Source organism: Sebastes umbrosus, chromosome 20 (genome assembly GCF_015220745.1).
Source record: "Sebastes umbrosus isolate fSebUmb1 chromosome 20, fSebUmb1.pri, whole genome shotgun sequence".
NCBI lineage: Eukaryota > Metazoa > Chordata > Actinopteri > Perciformes > Sebastidae > Sebastes > Sebastes umbrosus.
In genome coordinates, this window is record NC_051288.1 from 12,263,276 (window position 1) to 12,279,116 (window position 15,841).

The 15,841-nt window shown below is 42.9% G+C and overlaps 1 protein-coding gene across 3 annotated transcripts in view; it reads left to right on the top strand.

Moving 5' to 3' along the window:
• The window catches only part of LOC119479752 (alpha-1,6-mannosylglycoprotein 6-beta-N-acetylglucosaminyltransferase B-like), a 23,321-nt gene extending 8,311 nt beyond the window's left edge, over positions 1-15,010 (top strand). For all 3 annotated transcript variants that reach the window (XM_037755673.1, XM_037755671.1, XM_037755672.1), the window contains 15 exons: positions 3,426-3,558; positions 3,653-3,804; positions 6,208-6,272; positions 6,983-7,156; positions 7,247-7,414; positions 7,497-7,666; positions 7,752-7,883; positions 9,016-9,149; positions 10,205-10,347; positions 10,455-10,610; positions 11,018-11,164; positions 11,259-11,375; positions 11,484-11,558; positions 11,810-11,970; positions 12,261-15,010. In XM_037755673.1, the coding sequence (XP_037611601.1) occupies positions 3,426-3,558; positions 3,653-3,804; positions 6,208-6,272; positions 6,983-7,156; positions 7,247-7,414; positions 7,497-7,666; positions 7,752-7,883; positions 9,016-9,149; positions 10,205-10,347; positions 10,455-10,610; positions 11,018-11,164; positions 11,259-11,375; positions 11,484-11,558; positions 11,810-11,970; positions 12,261-12,459 (2,126 nt within the window). In that variant the 3' untranslated portion in view covers positions 12,460-15,010. The remainder of the gene's footprint in view (positions 1-3,425; positions 3,559-3,652; positions 3,805-6,207; positions 6,273-6,982; positions 7,157-7,246; positions 7,415-7,496; positions 7,667-7,751; positions 7,884-9,015; positions 9,150-10,204; positions 10,348-10,454; positions 10,611-11,017; positions 11,165-11,258; positions 11,376-11,483; positions 11,559-11,809; positions 11,971-12,260) is intronic.
• Positions 15,011-15,841: the final 831 nt, after the last annotated feature.

Genomic DNA, 15,841 nt, shown 5'->3' on the forward strand with positions numbered 1-15,841 from the left:
TAGAAGTGGACTTTTGTTAGAAATAACAGAAGCCCTAACTTTTTTTAATAGCAGGTAAAAACATTCATGCATTCATGGAGCCATATAGCCATGGCGTTTGAGCAACACTGATTATGAATAACAAAAATAAACCCATCACATAATCTCAGTCAGATCATGTGTTGTCTTCATACTAAGCATTGATTGGGAGAAATAGGGCAGCAGCAGTGTATATTTAGCAGAGATTTTCTGTATTTTCAGAGGATGAGACTCTGATCCGACTGTCTTCCCAGTGTTAGATGAAGCTTTGTACACAATTCGCGGTGGGTCCTCCCATGTGTCTGACAGTTGTGGGTTTGTGGCCAAGATATTCCTGTTCAACTCAATTGTCTGGCTAAACTGTTTCCCTAGAGGACGGTATTTAAGGCGGCAAAAGCTTTCTTCCTGGTTTACAAGGACGAGACAAATGTTGTCAACAATCTCCTCCAGAGTGCGCTTTTCTGTAAAATCAGCATTCTTTCTTTTACACCCGAGGAATAAATTAGCATTATTCTGGCGCCGTTTGTCTCCTTCAGGAATTCTTAAACATCATCAGGAAACATTTTGGAAATAGACTAAGCAAGCTCCACTCTGTGTTAGAAGTGGTTCCAGCGGACTCTAACTTGTGTTCAATGGGTTATTATTTGTTGCTTTTATCAGAAATCTTGATTTAATAATTCAACAGTGTTTGTATCATTTGAATAGTTTCTGATCATGTTTTTCTTTTTCAATTAGATCAATTCGATTTACAGACGCTGGTTCATGTTGCATTTGTTTGTTTTTTTGGAAGTTCCTTAATTCAAAGTAACTTCTTAATTATATGGAACCCATATATAGAAACCCATTTATACATATCATTTAATTCCGAGGTCAGTAAAAGCAGATATTTTATGAGGGTTAATAATAAGATAAACAGGTTTAACTTTAGACAGAACAAACTCTCTTTTGCGAAAGACTTAGATAAGATAATTCTGTTTCAAAGTCCTCACATGAGGTCTTTTTTAATCTAAACAGGACTTTTTTTATTCTGATGTTTAGTTATCTAAACATCCCAATCCTTTTCTTCTCAAATTCTAGGACAATTGTTGTTGTTTTTTTAGCAGACAATATAAACCACCAGTACATCTCAGCCACAGACCCACATTGCTCGGTGCGTTGAAGGACCCACCACGAGTTGTGTACAAAAAGCCACCCGGCGACAGTTGTGTTGGAAAACATACCACATGCGGTCAGCACACAAAGTTAATCCAGCTCAAACTGACCAAATGCTTAGTCAGCCAACAGAACTATTTAAAAATGTCTAAAAAGAAAAACACGAAAGTAAAAATGGTAATCTAAAACATAAAATAGTGCAGAAGTTAAAATATAGGAATAAAATGTAACGTATATTAAATATAAAATAAAAAATACATAAATACATCACTATAGTTCTAATTATTTTTAATAGACTTGAACATGATGATACGAAATGACATAAAACTGAATTGTCTCATTCAATTTGCAAATATATTGTACTTATTTTTAACTAATTTTAACTCTATATTCATGTTTCTTGATTTATCTTTTACTATGTTTATATTATGCACCAATACACTCAAGCAAATTCTTTGTACGTGAAACTTGGCAATAAACCTGATTCTGATTTCCTCTATGAAAAAGAAATATGTTGATTCTGACACAGTTAATATAAGTGGATTATTATTATTTAATTATAACATTTTATTATTGTTATAAAAACATATAAGGAGCTTTGTGCTGCATATTTTTTGTCTCCATGTGATCTGACAATATGCAGTAACAACTTAAACTATATTTTCTACTATGTGAGGACAAGTGAGTATTGCACACACGTACCCACACATCATTTTATAAGCTGCACACACACACATCTTTATGAGTTTTTAAATGATTTGGTCATATAGTTATCTCACCCAACTGGCATTAAGTTATTACAGGACCCCACCTCCTCTGTCCCATTCATCTTTCATTGCGTCTGTGCCCTAAGGGCCCCTGGGCATGCAAGTAGTGATACGCTGACAGTCAGCTGAGCAAACAGAGACGAGGTGACATCACCAGTCTGGTGGATTTTACTGTGTGTCACAGGTTAAAGCTCTTTCCCCAAGGGGATCCTTACTCTGACCTCAAATCAACCCCAGCAACCCCCCCAATATAACACTCAATATTCCTCACTGCCAACACTTTTCCTTTTTGCCTCATTCAGATGTTTCAATCAAGACATCCTGGATCTTGAATAGCTTATTTAAGCTCCATTCAGCACGCTTTTAAAACGCACAGTTTTTTTTTTTTACAGTTATGGTATGTCTGGTAACGACCGTAGATTGTCTGGCAACTAGCAGAATAAAACAGTATTTCAAGTCAGTCAAACACTTTACACTGGACGACCTATCAGAGAAAATACTGTACAAGACGTACTGTAGAGTTTTCATTTAACATTGTTCGTTAAAAACAGTAATTACACTGTATATAGACACTGTAACCCACATTTTATGGCTTCACAGCAAAATTGTGAATATTGGAAGTCTTTTTTCTTTGAATACACTTTACTATTGTTTAAGACAGTGGTTCCCAACCTGGGGGTCATGACCTCCCAAAGGGGCTCCAAGATCAATCTTAATGGGTTAAAATGTGATTAAAGAAATATGATTGAAATAATAGATATTTATGTTACATAAAAATTGTTTTATTTATTTTAAATTGAAGTTTTCTTTCTCCTTGTAAAATATTAGACACTTTCACCTCCTCAGGCCTCTAAAACTATGAAAAACTAAACCGCTTACAACTCATTTCTGCATCAAGGTTACTTCCTGTGACGAGGGGTTGCAAAGACATTGAGCGTTGAGAGCAATATTTTAAAGGGTCACAAGCCAGAAACAATTTGGGAACCCTGGGTTAATGCATGCACAACGAACGCAAAAATCAATGTAAATGGGCTGTTTGTGAATAGCTTGATGTCAGCAGTTTGAGCATAACCTTCAACCATGAAGGTGTCCGTGGAAACATTCACAAAAACACCTATACATCTACTGTATATGAGTGTATGTGCCCATGTGTGTGTGGGCCGCCACTGAAGCTCCAGTTACACTCACAATATTTTGTTGTCAGATATTATGGCAATCTTTATCTGTCATGAAATAGTCCTTCAGGAAAATTCCCCGACTAGATGCCATTACCCCCTACAGGGAACATGGAAAATACACATAGCCATAATTTGCTGCTTCATTTGCAGCAGATCAGGTTAAGAAAATAGCATTACACAACCCTGCTGTTTCATGATGCACAGAACAGGATTTGCCATGACATAATACACCATATTACTACTTAAACATTATGATAGGGATACGGTATGTACGTGACATGACGTGTTTTGTACGTACTTTATGTCCCAGGTCAGCGAGGTCTTGGCTTTCGTAGGCTGGCTCTTCGCTTGGAGGCTTTGAGCACTCAGGTGCAGCGGCTGAGCAGAGAGAGAGGACAGGTCAGCGAGCTGACCAGAGATGATCTCAGTGTGCTGCTGCAGAGGTATTTCAACAACATCTGTAACATATAAACAACAGAATATAGCTTATTGTATTTCTTCACACAGCGTGGTTACATGTGGGGGGTTGTTTTCCAGCTTCAGACAGGACCAGCAAGGCTTAGCCCGCTTGGTGGAGAGGGAGCTGAAGAGAGTGTCTCAGAGGCTCGACCAGCTCAGCCGTCACCAACACCATCAGTCTCACACACCACCACCACCACCACCACACGATGACCTCAGACTACACACAGGTAAAGCCCCTTTTATCACATGGAATTTGCCTTAAATTATTTGATTTTGATGTTTTATTGGTTTTGATTTTAGAGTTTTGTTTTTACATCAGAAAAATATGGATTTATAACATGATATCAATGATTTTGCAAGCAGCACGCTCATAACTACGATGCTCTATGATATGAAGGAAGCTAAAAAGGATAAAACAGACTAAGGATCTGGGTCCGGTTGCACAAAGCACCTTGAGTTTTCATATGGACTCTTCTCGTGAACACGGTAAACATGACCCCATTTGAATGCACCAGGTGATACCTGTTGTGTTTTCGCCTCACAAAGTTGGCCTATAGATAGTAAAAAAAAAGGGAACTTCACAGGAATTTCACCATGATGTTCAGCAGACGGATGTTCAGACTCAGACTCCAACACAAACTACACGGAAGCATGTAAAACCTCAAAGTTATATCAAGTGAAGCCCGTCTTGCAAAACAGTGTTGGCCGCGGTCGTAGTATGCGGGGGAGACCGTAGCTTTGGTCTCCAGGGCCAGACTCAGCCCCGGAGGCTGAAGCAGGAAAAGCCAACACTAGGATCAGCATTGATTCATGGAGAGACCTTCGTCTGGTCAGCTAACATTACTGCCAAGCAGGTGAAATATAGAGTGATATTGTTGTTTTTAGCTGACGTGTGTCGCCTCACTGTGTTGAGCGATGCTCGTTCATGTCTATGTAAAGCGAGCAAGCGCGAAACCCGATGCTGACTTTCGTTGACTTAACGTCCACAGGTGTCGCTGTTAACAAGCATTTCTGAAAGTTACAAACAGTCCCTTTAAGTTAACATTTTATGGAAACCTTAACTCAAACTTAAAATCCTAACTTGAGGTGTTTTGTGTAACCGGCCGCTGTGCGTCCACTTTTCTCTGGATGGAGAGTTTGGGAGACAGTTTTGTATCTCAGTCTTTAGGTTTGATTTGTCATGTCCTGTGGGTGGACTAGTACATACCCCAAAACAGAATTTGATTTCAGCAGATAGGGTGGATCTATGGGGTTTAGATTAGTCTGACTGGGGCCCCACAGTGAGATTTATACAGGTGTATTAGGCTATTACATACAAATCTTGCCTGGTTTAGCTTTAATTTTACGATGCACTTTGCTAAAAGCAGCTCATTGTCCGAGCTAAAACAGAGATTTTAGGGTTTGTTCCAGTTATAATATGCTTTAACGTCCTGGCTACGCCAAATAAATACACTCTCCCCCTCCACCGCATGCTGCCAGCTTCAATAATGACAAGCTTTTCTGTGGTTTACTGCAGTGGTAGCGTGATACTCCGAGCCAAATGCACGGTTCATAGCCTCAATAGAGGTTAACCACACAGTGAAATTAACAAGCTGTGATAATGGAGGGTGTGAATGGGAGGGGGGGTTAAAGGGCACTGGGTGCAGGTGGTTATGGGGGATGAAGTCCTTGAATAGAAGTTTAACAAGTCCCTCAGAGGCAGTGCCGATCAACTGGCCGTGGGGAGGAAAAAAAGTTTACATCTACGCTACGACCCTCCAGAGAGGTGTCAGGTGAGAGTCGGGCTACGCACCCGGGTTGGCACGCAAGGGGTTGTGTGTGTGTGTGTGTGTATGTGTGGGGGGGGGGATGACATGCTTACCTCCCTTCCTGAAAAAGGGAATTCATAAAGCCGGGGCCACACAGACACCATACCGTGAGGGTACGCACTTGTCGACACACACATGCCACCCGCATGCACACGAACACACACTAACCCCATCACCAGCCTGTTCGCCCCCTTACCCTCCGCCTCTCACATTACCTCACACCCATAAAATACGACCGAATTACCCAGGAGTCCTTTCACCAACTTGTCTACTCATACTCTTGTTTTTGCAGAGGGAGCACTTTTTTTTGCTGTTGCTCCTATAGCATATCACTGTTTTTAGGCGTTCACACCTCGGGGCTACGGGTTTTCTTATCTTTTTTTCTCTCTTTTCTGTTTTACTACGTTGTTTTACATAGTTAAGGACTGTGTATTTTGGCGAGGGCTGGCATTGTAAAAAGGGTATGTTTGGTAGGAGGCAGGTGGGTCAGGTGTGTGTGTGTTCATTCCAGTTGATTGACATTGGCTAGAGATGGTGGGGGGGCTTACGGGAAAAGGGCCTCTGAGAACACACTGCCTCTACTCTAATGCCTCTTACACGCATGGCAGCACCGCACTACATCGCGCTGATGGCTGCTATTCATTGTGAACATTTCAGTCGAGAGGTTGTATATCAAAGTTATTATCCACTGTTCTTCATTACCCACGTCGAGTTAAAGCCACAATGTGCTTTTTGTTACTCGTGGAATAATGATACATTCAAAATGGTCACATTAAGAAAAACTGTGTGTGTGTGTGTTACGGCTAATATCTTAACCCACAGGGCCCAACGAGAAGTGTGAGGTGCCAATGGATCGCGCGTATCCGGTGTGTGCGGAGAAAGTGGAGGTGAGAAAGTGGAAATATATGTGGTAGCATAAACTTAATGGCTCTGTGTGTGCGGTGCACTGTTACGGCTGTACTGAAGTGCTTTCTTCGACTTAAAGGGGCTATATGTAAGAATCAGAAATTGCTTGTTAACAGTGACACCTGTGGCCGTTAAGTCAGAGACAGTCAGCGTCCCGTTGCTCGCGCTCGCATCAAAACAGTGACGCGACATACACGAGACTGAGCGTGACTGACGGACATCATGTTGATTAACGTTAGCTTCCATGGAGTTTGTGTTGGAGTCTGAGTTGTGGTGGGGGCTGGTTGTTTGTTGGCGTTAGCGGACCCCATTTCTAACCGAACGTTAGCTATGGTTGCACCTTTAGCCCTGAAGCGTGCATGACGTCACATGTTGGATTTTCCCGGAAAAAACACTTCCTGCATTCTTCACATTAAAAGCGGTCTACAGGCTGATAGAGAAAAAACAGAAAGTCACGAAAGGTCAAATTTTTTTAGGTTAAGTTACAAACTATTCACACTATTAAAAAACATCTATATGTGTAAAAACTTACATACAGTCCCTTTAAAGATTTAATATTTAGTTCCCAGTATGAGCTGGATATGGAAATACCATTTTAACATAATGGGTATTACAATATGTTATTAACACTGTACATCACTAAGAATGTGCCTCGTTATTTTGTCTGATTTAACATCTGTCTCCGTGGCAGTTCCTGCGGGCCCGTTGGCAGTCAGACCCCTGTTATGCCTTTTACGGGGTGGATGGTACCACCTGCTCCATATTGACATACCTGAGCCAAATAGAGGACTTTTGTCCCCCTCGTCTCGGAAGAAACCATTCTGCGCTGCCATGGCACCCGAAATCTCACTCTTACACAGCGAAGGTACAAATTAAGCTCATGATCTACACTACTCTTTTCTATCTGATGTACACTTTGCACTATCCTACTGTTTCACACTACGATTGTACACAGGCTGAGATACGCACAACTCTGAGCCCGCTGTATGAGGTCATCAGCAACAACAGCGGTCCTGCCGTGAACTTCATCCGGTCCAGAGTGGAAAGGATGTCAGAGCGGTGGTCACAGGCTGCTCTGAGGATGAAGCAGAACAGCAACAAGACAGCCTCGACCCAGATGAGGGTATAACCAGCAAGACGTTAATCCCAACATATGTTTAAGATGGATTTTAGACTTTATAACGTCCCTACCTCCCACCCTCTAGGTGCTGCTTTATCCCGGGGCCCTGGCTGGGAGTGTTGGCCAGCGTTTTGCAGCCCTGGTGGAGAGAGGGGGTCCTCTAGGGGAGCTGGTCCAATGGGCCGACCTCAGCGCCTGTTTGACAATCCTGGGTCACAATCTGACCTTCAGCACTTCACAGCACCAACTCCACAGGTTGGCACCACTGTCATATACCACTATGTTCATCTGACACAAAATATGATGTGTATTTGCTGTGTGTTTATTGTGATTGATCCAGCCTGGTAGGTGCTGCACCAGGCCGAGGCAGTTGTCCAATCCAGACGCCCCTGACCTTTGACCTCATCTACACCGACTACCACGGCCTTGCTCACCTGCAAGGCGCCATGGGACTGGCTTTCCTGCATTACCAGTACGACTACATAACCACCAAATGCATAATTATGTTTCTAGTGTATCAGCACTTCTCTTTTCTCTGAATAATATTACATCTTTATTTTACATTTACACAGTTTGAGAAATTTTGCAATGAGCTACAAATGTGTTTCATGGTCTTAAGGATCAAGAACTTTAATGTAACAGTAAATAAAAAGATTTATAAACCCTGACCGCCACATTATGATTATCATTATTAAAATAGACACATCCTTATAGGCCTTTAGGATAGTTCGGATGTTTTGAAGTGGGGTTGTATGAGGTACTTTTCCATAGTCAGTGTTTTACCTACAGTAGATGACGGTCGACACGCCTCCAGCTTGGAGAAACAGACAGGAGTTACAACACAGAAGAAAAAACAATGTACTGCTGTGGACACGGCCGGCAGCAAAATTTTTTAGTATTTTAGCCACCTAAAAGAAAGGCTGACCTAAAAAAAACAAAATTACTTTAAGTGTACGCTATATTTAGAATATTTTCACCAGTTTACCTTGCTATCAGGCAGCCCTTTCCAACAAGGAACTGAAGCCGTTGTTTGGTGAATCCGAACTAACCAAAGTCTCACAATAACACGAACAAACTAACTGATCGAGGCAGTGGTAGATCAGCAATTCCTGTTTTCTGCGAGGTAAAATTACAAGTTTTTCCAATGTGAGTCTGGTGGCTTTGGCGAGAGCATAGATAACGGCTTCAGTTCCTCGGTGGAAACATAGACTGTATAGCTGTCTCACAGAAAGGTAAAGTGGCGAAAATATTTTAAATATAGCGTACACTTAAACTGATATGGATTTTTTTTAGGTGAGCCTTTCTTTTAGGCGGCTAAAATACGTTTTGCTACCGGCCCCGTCCACACCAATATTGCTTTGCTTCTGTGTGGTAACTCCTGTCTGGTCCTCCAAACTGAGGGTGTGCTGACCATCGTCTACTGTAGGTAATACGCTGACTATGGATCAGTACGTCATACAACCCCACTTCAAAATACCCAAACTATCCCTTTAACTAAAAGACTGACAAATATGGAAACTGTTACAAATTAAATTTGTTGAAAACCAGCGTATGAATGTACATTACATTTTGTAATTAACTATTTTTTATAAAAATCGTTCTAGGTGTCGCTTCAGAATCGTGGACTCTTTTGGCACTGAACCAGCTTTTAACTTGGGGAGTTATGCTCATAGTCATGGATATAAAACACTGTGGGGCAGCTGGGGTCTGCAGCCTCTGCAGTACATGACCATGTTCCGTAAGTCTCTGTTTACGTGTATTTATTTATTTGTGTGTGTGAGACCACAGCTGTGACACCGCATGAAGGCAACAGAAACGCACTACTCGACACACATTTCCAGACGTATTTCTATCTTGTTGCCACAGCACTGATCCTTCACATACACCCCTCTAAGCGTCTTCACAGCGAAAGGATTAATAGCTGAGGTTAAATAAACTTGGTGCCCAGACAGAGCTTTCATTCCAACACCTCTCCCTGTCATCTTTCCCACTCTGCCGGGAGACGGAGGCGAGCTGGCCGACACTGGGCCGAGAGCCACTCTTCATGCACGCCTCAGCCGGGAAACACTGTTTATTTGTCCTGCTGAGGGGGAGACGGGGATGGATGTTAGCTGATGGTGGGGAAGGGGCAGAAAGACAGAAACAAAGACACAGGAAGTGGAGAGAAGCTTGAGAAAAGAGCTGGCGGGTGTTTATGCTCCTGTTTCGAAACGAGGGAGAGGAGGATAGTCGATTGAAGGATACCAAACAGACAAGCAGACGAAGCAGAACTGTAAACACTGAAACTAAAGAAACTTCATTCCTTCACGGCTTCCCGTCAAACCCCCCCGCGCGTTGCACGAACCTTATCATATCAGTGTGCTGTTGCATATCTCTACTACTCTGATAGGTGAGCCGAGACAGGTGTAAGAGACAAGTGGGGTCAAATGGAGCTGGAAAGGAGCCAGGAGCTGCGTGCTGCTGTACGGGGGAATGAGGGGAGATTTGGCAAAAGTACCTTGAGATTCAGCTCAATGTGATGCTTACACACACGTCCACACACACACACAACTTTGCCAGCACATTCCTAGTAAAGTAAATACTCATCTTTCACACCTTCTTTAGTGTGTCGGAGGGCAGCAGGGTGGCAGCTGCCTATCCAAACAGCCGGTTAACCTCTCATTTCCTTTAACAGCTGATTTATACTGTACAGCATGTTTTTCCTCTCGCATAGATATTTACCTTTAATATTTCTGGCCTGTGTTGTCCAAAAGTAACTTTAATCTGAACTGCTCTGTGCTCTGCGATCTCTAGCTCACACTCCTGATAACTCCTTCCTGGGCTTTGTGAGTGAGGAAGCAGCGAGGCAGGAGGCGAGGGAGGAAGAGCTGGAGCCGGACGCCTACAGGAAAGACAGGATAGCCGTCGTCTATGGCAAGCAGGACTACATGTGGCAGGTATACTGACCAAAAAAAGTAAAGCATAAGTATGTAGAAAAGTCTGCGAGTTTGCAAGAAACTGACTCTGTGTCCTGTATGTCTCTGTATGTGTGAATATATACCAGGGTAAATCTGAGTATGTGGCGGTGATCAGTGAGGAGCTGGAGACCCACGCTACAGTCTACCAGCCTCCGGGGCTCGCCTCTAATCTGCCCAGCTTCATCAGAAACCACGGCCTGCTGACTCAGGAACACTTTCTGCGACTTCTCCGCAGAGCCAAGGTCAGATAAGAGCTCATCTCACAATCAAGCTATCAAATCAGTGAATCAGAAATGTTCAACCCGATATCACGGCAAAGCGTGTCAGTGTCTCGTTTTGCCTCGCCGAGGCGTGAATATCACATGCGTGTATGAGGGTGCAGTACCAGCAGGGGGCAACAAAAACAGTTAGTTAGGTTTAGAAAAACATCATGGTTGACCTTAAAATAAGTATATAAACTAAGTACAATATGTACGGAAACAACGTAACATCAGTACGGAGAACACGTCACTAAAAAACACATCAAAATGATCGTGTCATTCAGGCGCCTTTCCGTGCGATCGGGATGAATCATTTGAGTGCATCTATTGTTTCTTAAGTAGGTTATCACTGAGAATTTGACATGTCACCGCTGCTGCTTCCCACTCAGGTGTTTGTAGGTCTCGGGTTCCCCTATGAGGGTCCAGCTCCCATTGAGGCGATAGCCCTGGGCTGTGTCTTCCTTCAGCCACGATTTGACCCGTCACACTCATCAGACAACAATGACTTCTACAAAGGCAAGCCCACCACGAGACAGGTAGGTAACTCCTCAAACTGAAAGAAATTAATTGAATATAAATATTGTACATCAATGTTTAGATCTTAAGACAGTTAATAACTTTGGATGACAGATCTCCTCCCAGCACCCTTATGCTGAGAATTTCATCGGCAAACCCCACGTGTGGACGGTAGACGTGACTAACAAGACTGATGTACGGGAGGCCGTCAGAGCCATTCTACGCACAGAGGTGGTGACCTGAGAACAAGCAGCTATACTATATATAGACACACCTTATAATACTATACACTTAAGTTACTGTAGCGCTGAATAAAGGTCCATGTGTATGTTTTTGCAGGTGAAGCCTTTCACTCCCCGAGAGTTCACTTGTGAAGGAATGCTGGAGAGGGTTCGTGGTTATATCGTTCACCAGGTACAGAGATGTAGCCACATAGGACAGACCTGTTGCTCTTTCTACCCGATTAGACTCCAGACATGGCCCAATCTTAATCTATAAAATAGGCAGATTTCAAGCAAGAGTTTTTGTGACATAAAATAGTCTAAAAGATGTTTTTAAAGGCTTTTCCACCCTGCTGAATTCTTACGATAAAAGAGAAACCATTCAGTTGTCTTTTGGCTCAAACTCTCTGCATTGTCAACTTTCTTTCTCTTAAATCCCTCCAGAGTTTTTGCAGTAAATCTGTCCCTACTTGGCCACCAGAAAGCGCTCTAAGGGTGCACCTGGGTCCCCTGAATCAGTCATGCGTGAGTGTGTGTCGACGGTCCTCCCTCGTGTGCGAACCTGCTCTGTTTCACCACCTAAACAGTCCTGCTGCGTTCGCCAGGTGAGGAATCAGCAGGTACACACTGTACCAGAGCTGGAAAATTACCAATGAAAGGGCCTTTACAATATATTGTCTGTGAACTTACTGTAAAATACATGCAAATGCTTTATGCTGCCATTTTGTGCTGTATGCAGCTGAAAATCAACAAATATTTGGTCATAGATCACAAGTATGCATTCAAAATGTACGCTCCTAAACCAGAACATCCATACAAAAAATGGCAAATCAATAAATACTATGTGTGTATTACAAATACACAAGTAAACACACTTTCATTTCTAATTTTTTAGACTCAAGATAGGCTGCTCCAGCATGGGAGAGGAAGTCAACCACCTGTTTCCTTCCTACACCCCTTGGGGTCGACACTGTGGCCTTCAGCAGCAGCCTCTGCTGTTCAGTTGCGCCGGCTCCGACCCCTCTCACCGCCGACTGTGTCCCTGCAGAGCTCACCTACCTGGACAGGTGGCACTGTGCCCTGACTGCCTCTAGGTCTAGATACACCAAACCGACGTCGAAGGCTGACCGTTGCGTCGCTTCATGTCGCCTGTGTCTTCGCCAAAAAGTTGCACTCAAACACACCGCAAAGACTACAGCCAATGGACAACTACCACGTACATCCTGCACCTGCGAGAGAGGAAATAACTCTCCATACCGGCAGGTAGCGGTAGTCTGTATTCACCGTTCAAAGGGGGAAAACGTAACTGAAGACTGCGGATATACAAGCCGTTGTTATGATACGTACATGAAACAAAGCGGCGTCTGCCGACCATTTTCACGCCACTCTCACTCACCACTTAGCTGCATTCCGGATGGCCATGTCGTTGTGAAAAGATCTGTGTATGGGATGATCAGATGAGATGAAGATGCACGGATTCGCTTAAGCTGAACAGCCAGAGTGATTCCTCTCACTGACAAGCTCCCGCTGACGATTCAACATACTGAATCGGCTAAAAAACCTCCGACACCGGCAGACTAGAGCCAACGGTGCAGGACACACCACAAAAACTAGGCCGACAGACGCTCACCGACGACCCCGAACTGTCCAGTGGCCGACCGTCGGCTTGGTGTGTCAGGGCCTTAAACAACACCGTGAGAAAACTCAGGAAATAGCGGGAAGGGAAGAGGAAAAAGATAATATGATGAAGGCAGCACCAAAGAGCCGTCTGCAATACATACTGTACGGGTGAAGAATTGATCTCGACCAAAGAGAGCCAGCTGTCCTGCCAATGCTACTGAAAGCTTTGTGGTCTTGTTTGTGGATCTAACAACGAGGTTGAAAGATGGTTGATCTGCACTCTATTTTATTAAAATTCATAAAAAATGTGGTCGAGGTCTTGAGACCAAGATCGATCTTGAGTACTACAACCATTTTCAGTGCCCCGGCAATCTGAATCATCAGTCAGCATCACTGGCATTTAGTTTTCACAACAATTTTAGTTATGTTGTGCCAAGCGGGTAAAGTTTACTTAAGTGAAAATGAAAATATAGCAGGGTGCGTCCACTTTCTAGATTAGTCCATTGCGATTGCTATGGACAAGTTTTTTTTTTTTCATTACTCAGGAACCAAAAATGAATGATTGTCATTTCATAAGTACTTAAAGTGTTGAAGGATGATGAATTCAAGGCCTAGTGTTTCGTGGTGCGGCATAAAATCCCTCTTGTTTTTGTAGCTTTTCCTTGATCCCTTAAGCAAACAGTCTTTAAACGAAGGCAAAATGCACTTTAGGGGAAAGGTGCATTTAAATGAATATAAGTGAGAAGTGGCACTCATGACTCTAAAGCCATTCAATTATCTTCTCCCGCTCCAGATTATACACGGTACAGTGCACTTCAATATTATGCTGAATAAGTATCTAATCATTCATTTGCTTACAGTAATGTATCACAGCGGTCAGCGTTGCATGGGATTACCGCTCATGTAACCCCTCAATGCATTGCTGGCTGCAGATATTAGCCCGGGCCTCGGAGGAGAGCGGGTGACAGCCTAAGTGATGAGGCTCATTATCTGAGTGAATCATGGATAACCTCTGGATGCCTTTGGGAGGTCACACAGCCATATGACCGTGATTATACTGTCATATAAACCATTGGTTCCCAACCGTCTTTGACTTCGGAAACCCCCTCAGCTCTGTTTAAATCCATGCCCCCCCGCCAGTATAGGCAGAACCTCATTGTTTGTCTTTCAAACACATATTTTGCGTCATTTAAACCGGAAAAAAAAAGTCACTGAAGGCAGGATTAATTATGTTTTCTTGAGTTATTTTACAAAAAATTATGATTTTGATCATAACAGATGACTCAGTTCTTGCATTCGCGCCAATATTATTCCTTGACTGCCTCATGACCTACAGATACTTAAAGCCCCCTCAAGGGTATTTTGCACCCTAGGTTGATATGAGCAAACATGGAAACTTTACATACAGTGTTTTGGCTACATGACATGCGCAAAGAGAGGTGAACGTTTCCATTTCAGAAGTCTCAAAACGCTCACACAGACTTATCCCATCATCCCTGGCTGCAACACAGCTTGTGAAAGAAACAAATGATAACAACTAAAGGCCAAACTACATCCCACAGTCGGTGTTGTAAGTGATGGGGTGCTAGATTTACACGGCGCAGCTGTTAAGCGAAGATGGCTCCGACAATGGCAACACGCTGCTATTTTGAAACCGGGTCGATGGGAGGTTTTTCTTGGAAATGACGCACTCGTGAATGTTAATTGGCAGAACAAGAGACCTTTTCCGCCCCGATACACCTCATGTGACCAGAACATGTTGTCACTCAGGGATCAGACCGCTCAGGGCTGCGACGACAGGACAGGACGTACAATGTGATTGACCGGTAAATGCCTGTGAAACGGTGCACGAAAACAACATTTGTGATGACTTTGGAGGTACTCTGGTGAATTCATTTGGACCTGTCAAATGTGACTTTTTGCTTAATTAGCTGAACGGGTCCAAAGACGATGGAAATTAACTTGTGTTTATGTCAAAAGGCCTGCTTGGATTAAAGGAAAAATAAAAGTTGCTTTTGACTCAGAGGGACGTCTCTGAAGCAAATTTTTGGAAAGTGATGTGTCATTTCTGGATGAGTCATGTGCTAATTCATATCAGTTACATGGGTTATGGCGTATAAAAGCCGTCACTCACTTCCCAGGGGGCTGATAGCGCAGGGTTCAAACTAAGGGTTCAAAAACAGCACCGAGTAGATATGGAACAAACGCGTAGATGTGGACAGACAAAGGTTTTAGTGTTCCACACGGCTGACTACAGACCTCATAATGAATGGGACTACATGGGAGTGCAAAACTTCCATAAAACTGTCAATATGTTTGTCAGAAACCCATTTGATAGATAGGTAAATATAAATATTGCTCAACATATTGTAATCTCAGTTAAATGAAAGAGTCCACAGCCATACTAATAGCTCTGTAAGACTGTACTTAGGAACATGCTCACGACGACACTGCTAATATGCTGATGTTTAGCAGGTATAATAGTTACAAAGTTAACCATTATTTTAGTATGTTAGCAACTTAGCATGCTAACATTTGGCACTTAACATAAAGTAGCAAGTTGAAGTATTAAACCAGAGTATATGTTGACCTGTTGATGATGTTTACACTATAGAGGAAACAAAACCGATCTCACAGGAAAGCGTATAAATGGCACAACATTATAAAAGGACATTCCGACTGTCATGTACGCCACGCAAAAAAACTATGGTAACGTCCACGGTTAGGTTTAGGCAACAAAACCACTTAGTTAGGTTTAAGAAAAACGTCATGGTTGAGCTTAAAATAAGTAAGTAAACTATGTACAATAGGTACGGAAACAATGTAACATAAGTACGGAAAATACGTCACAAACGT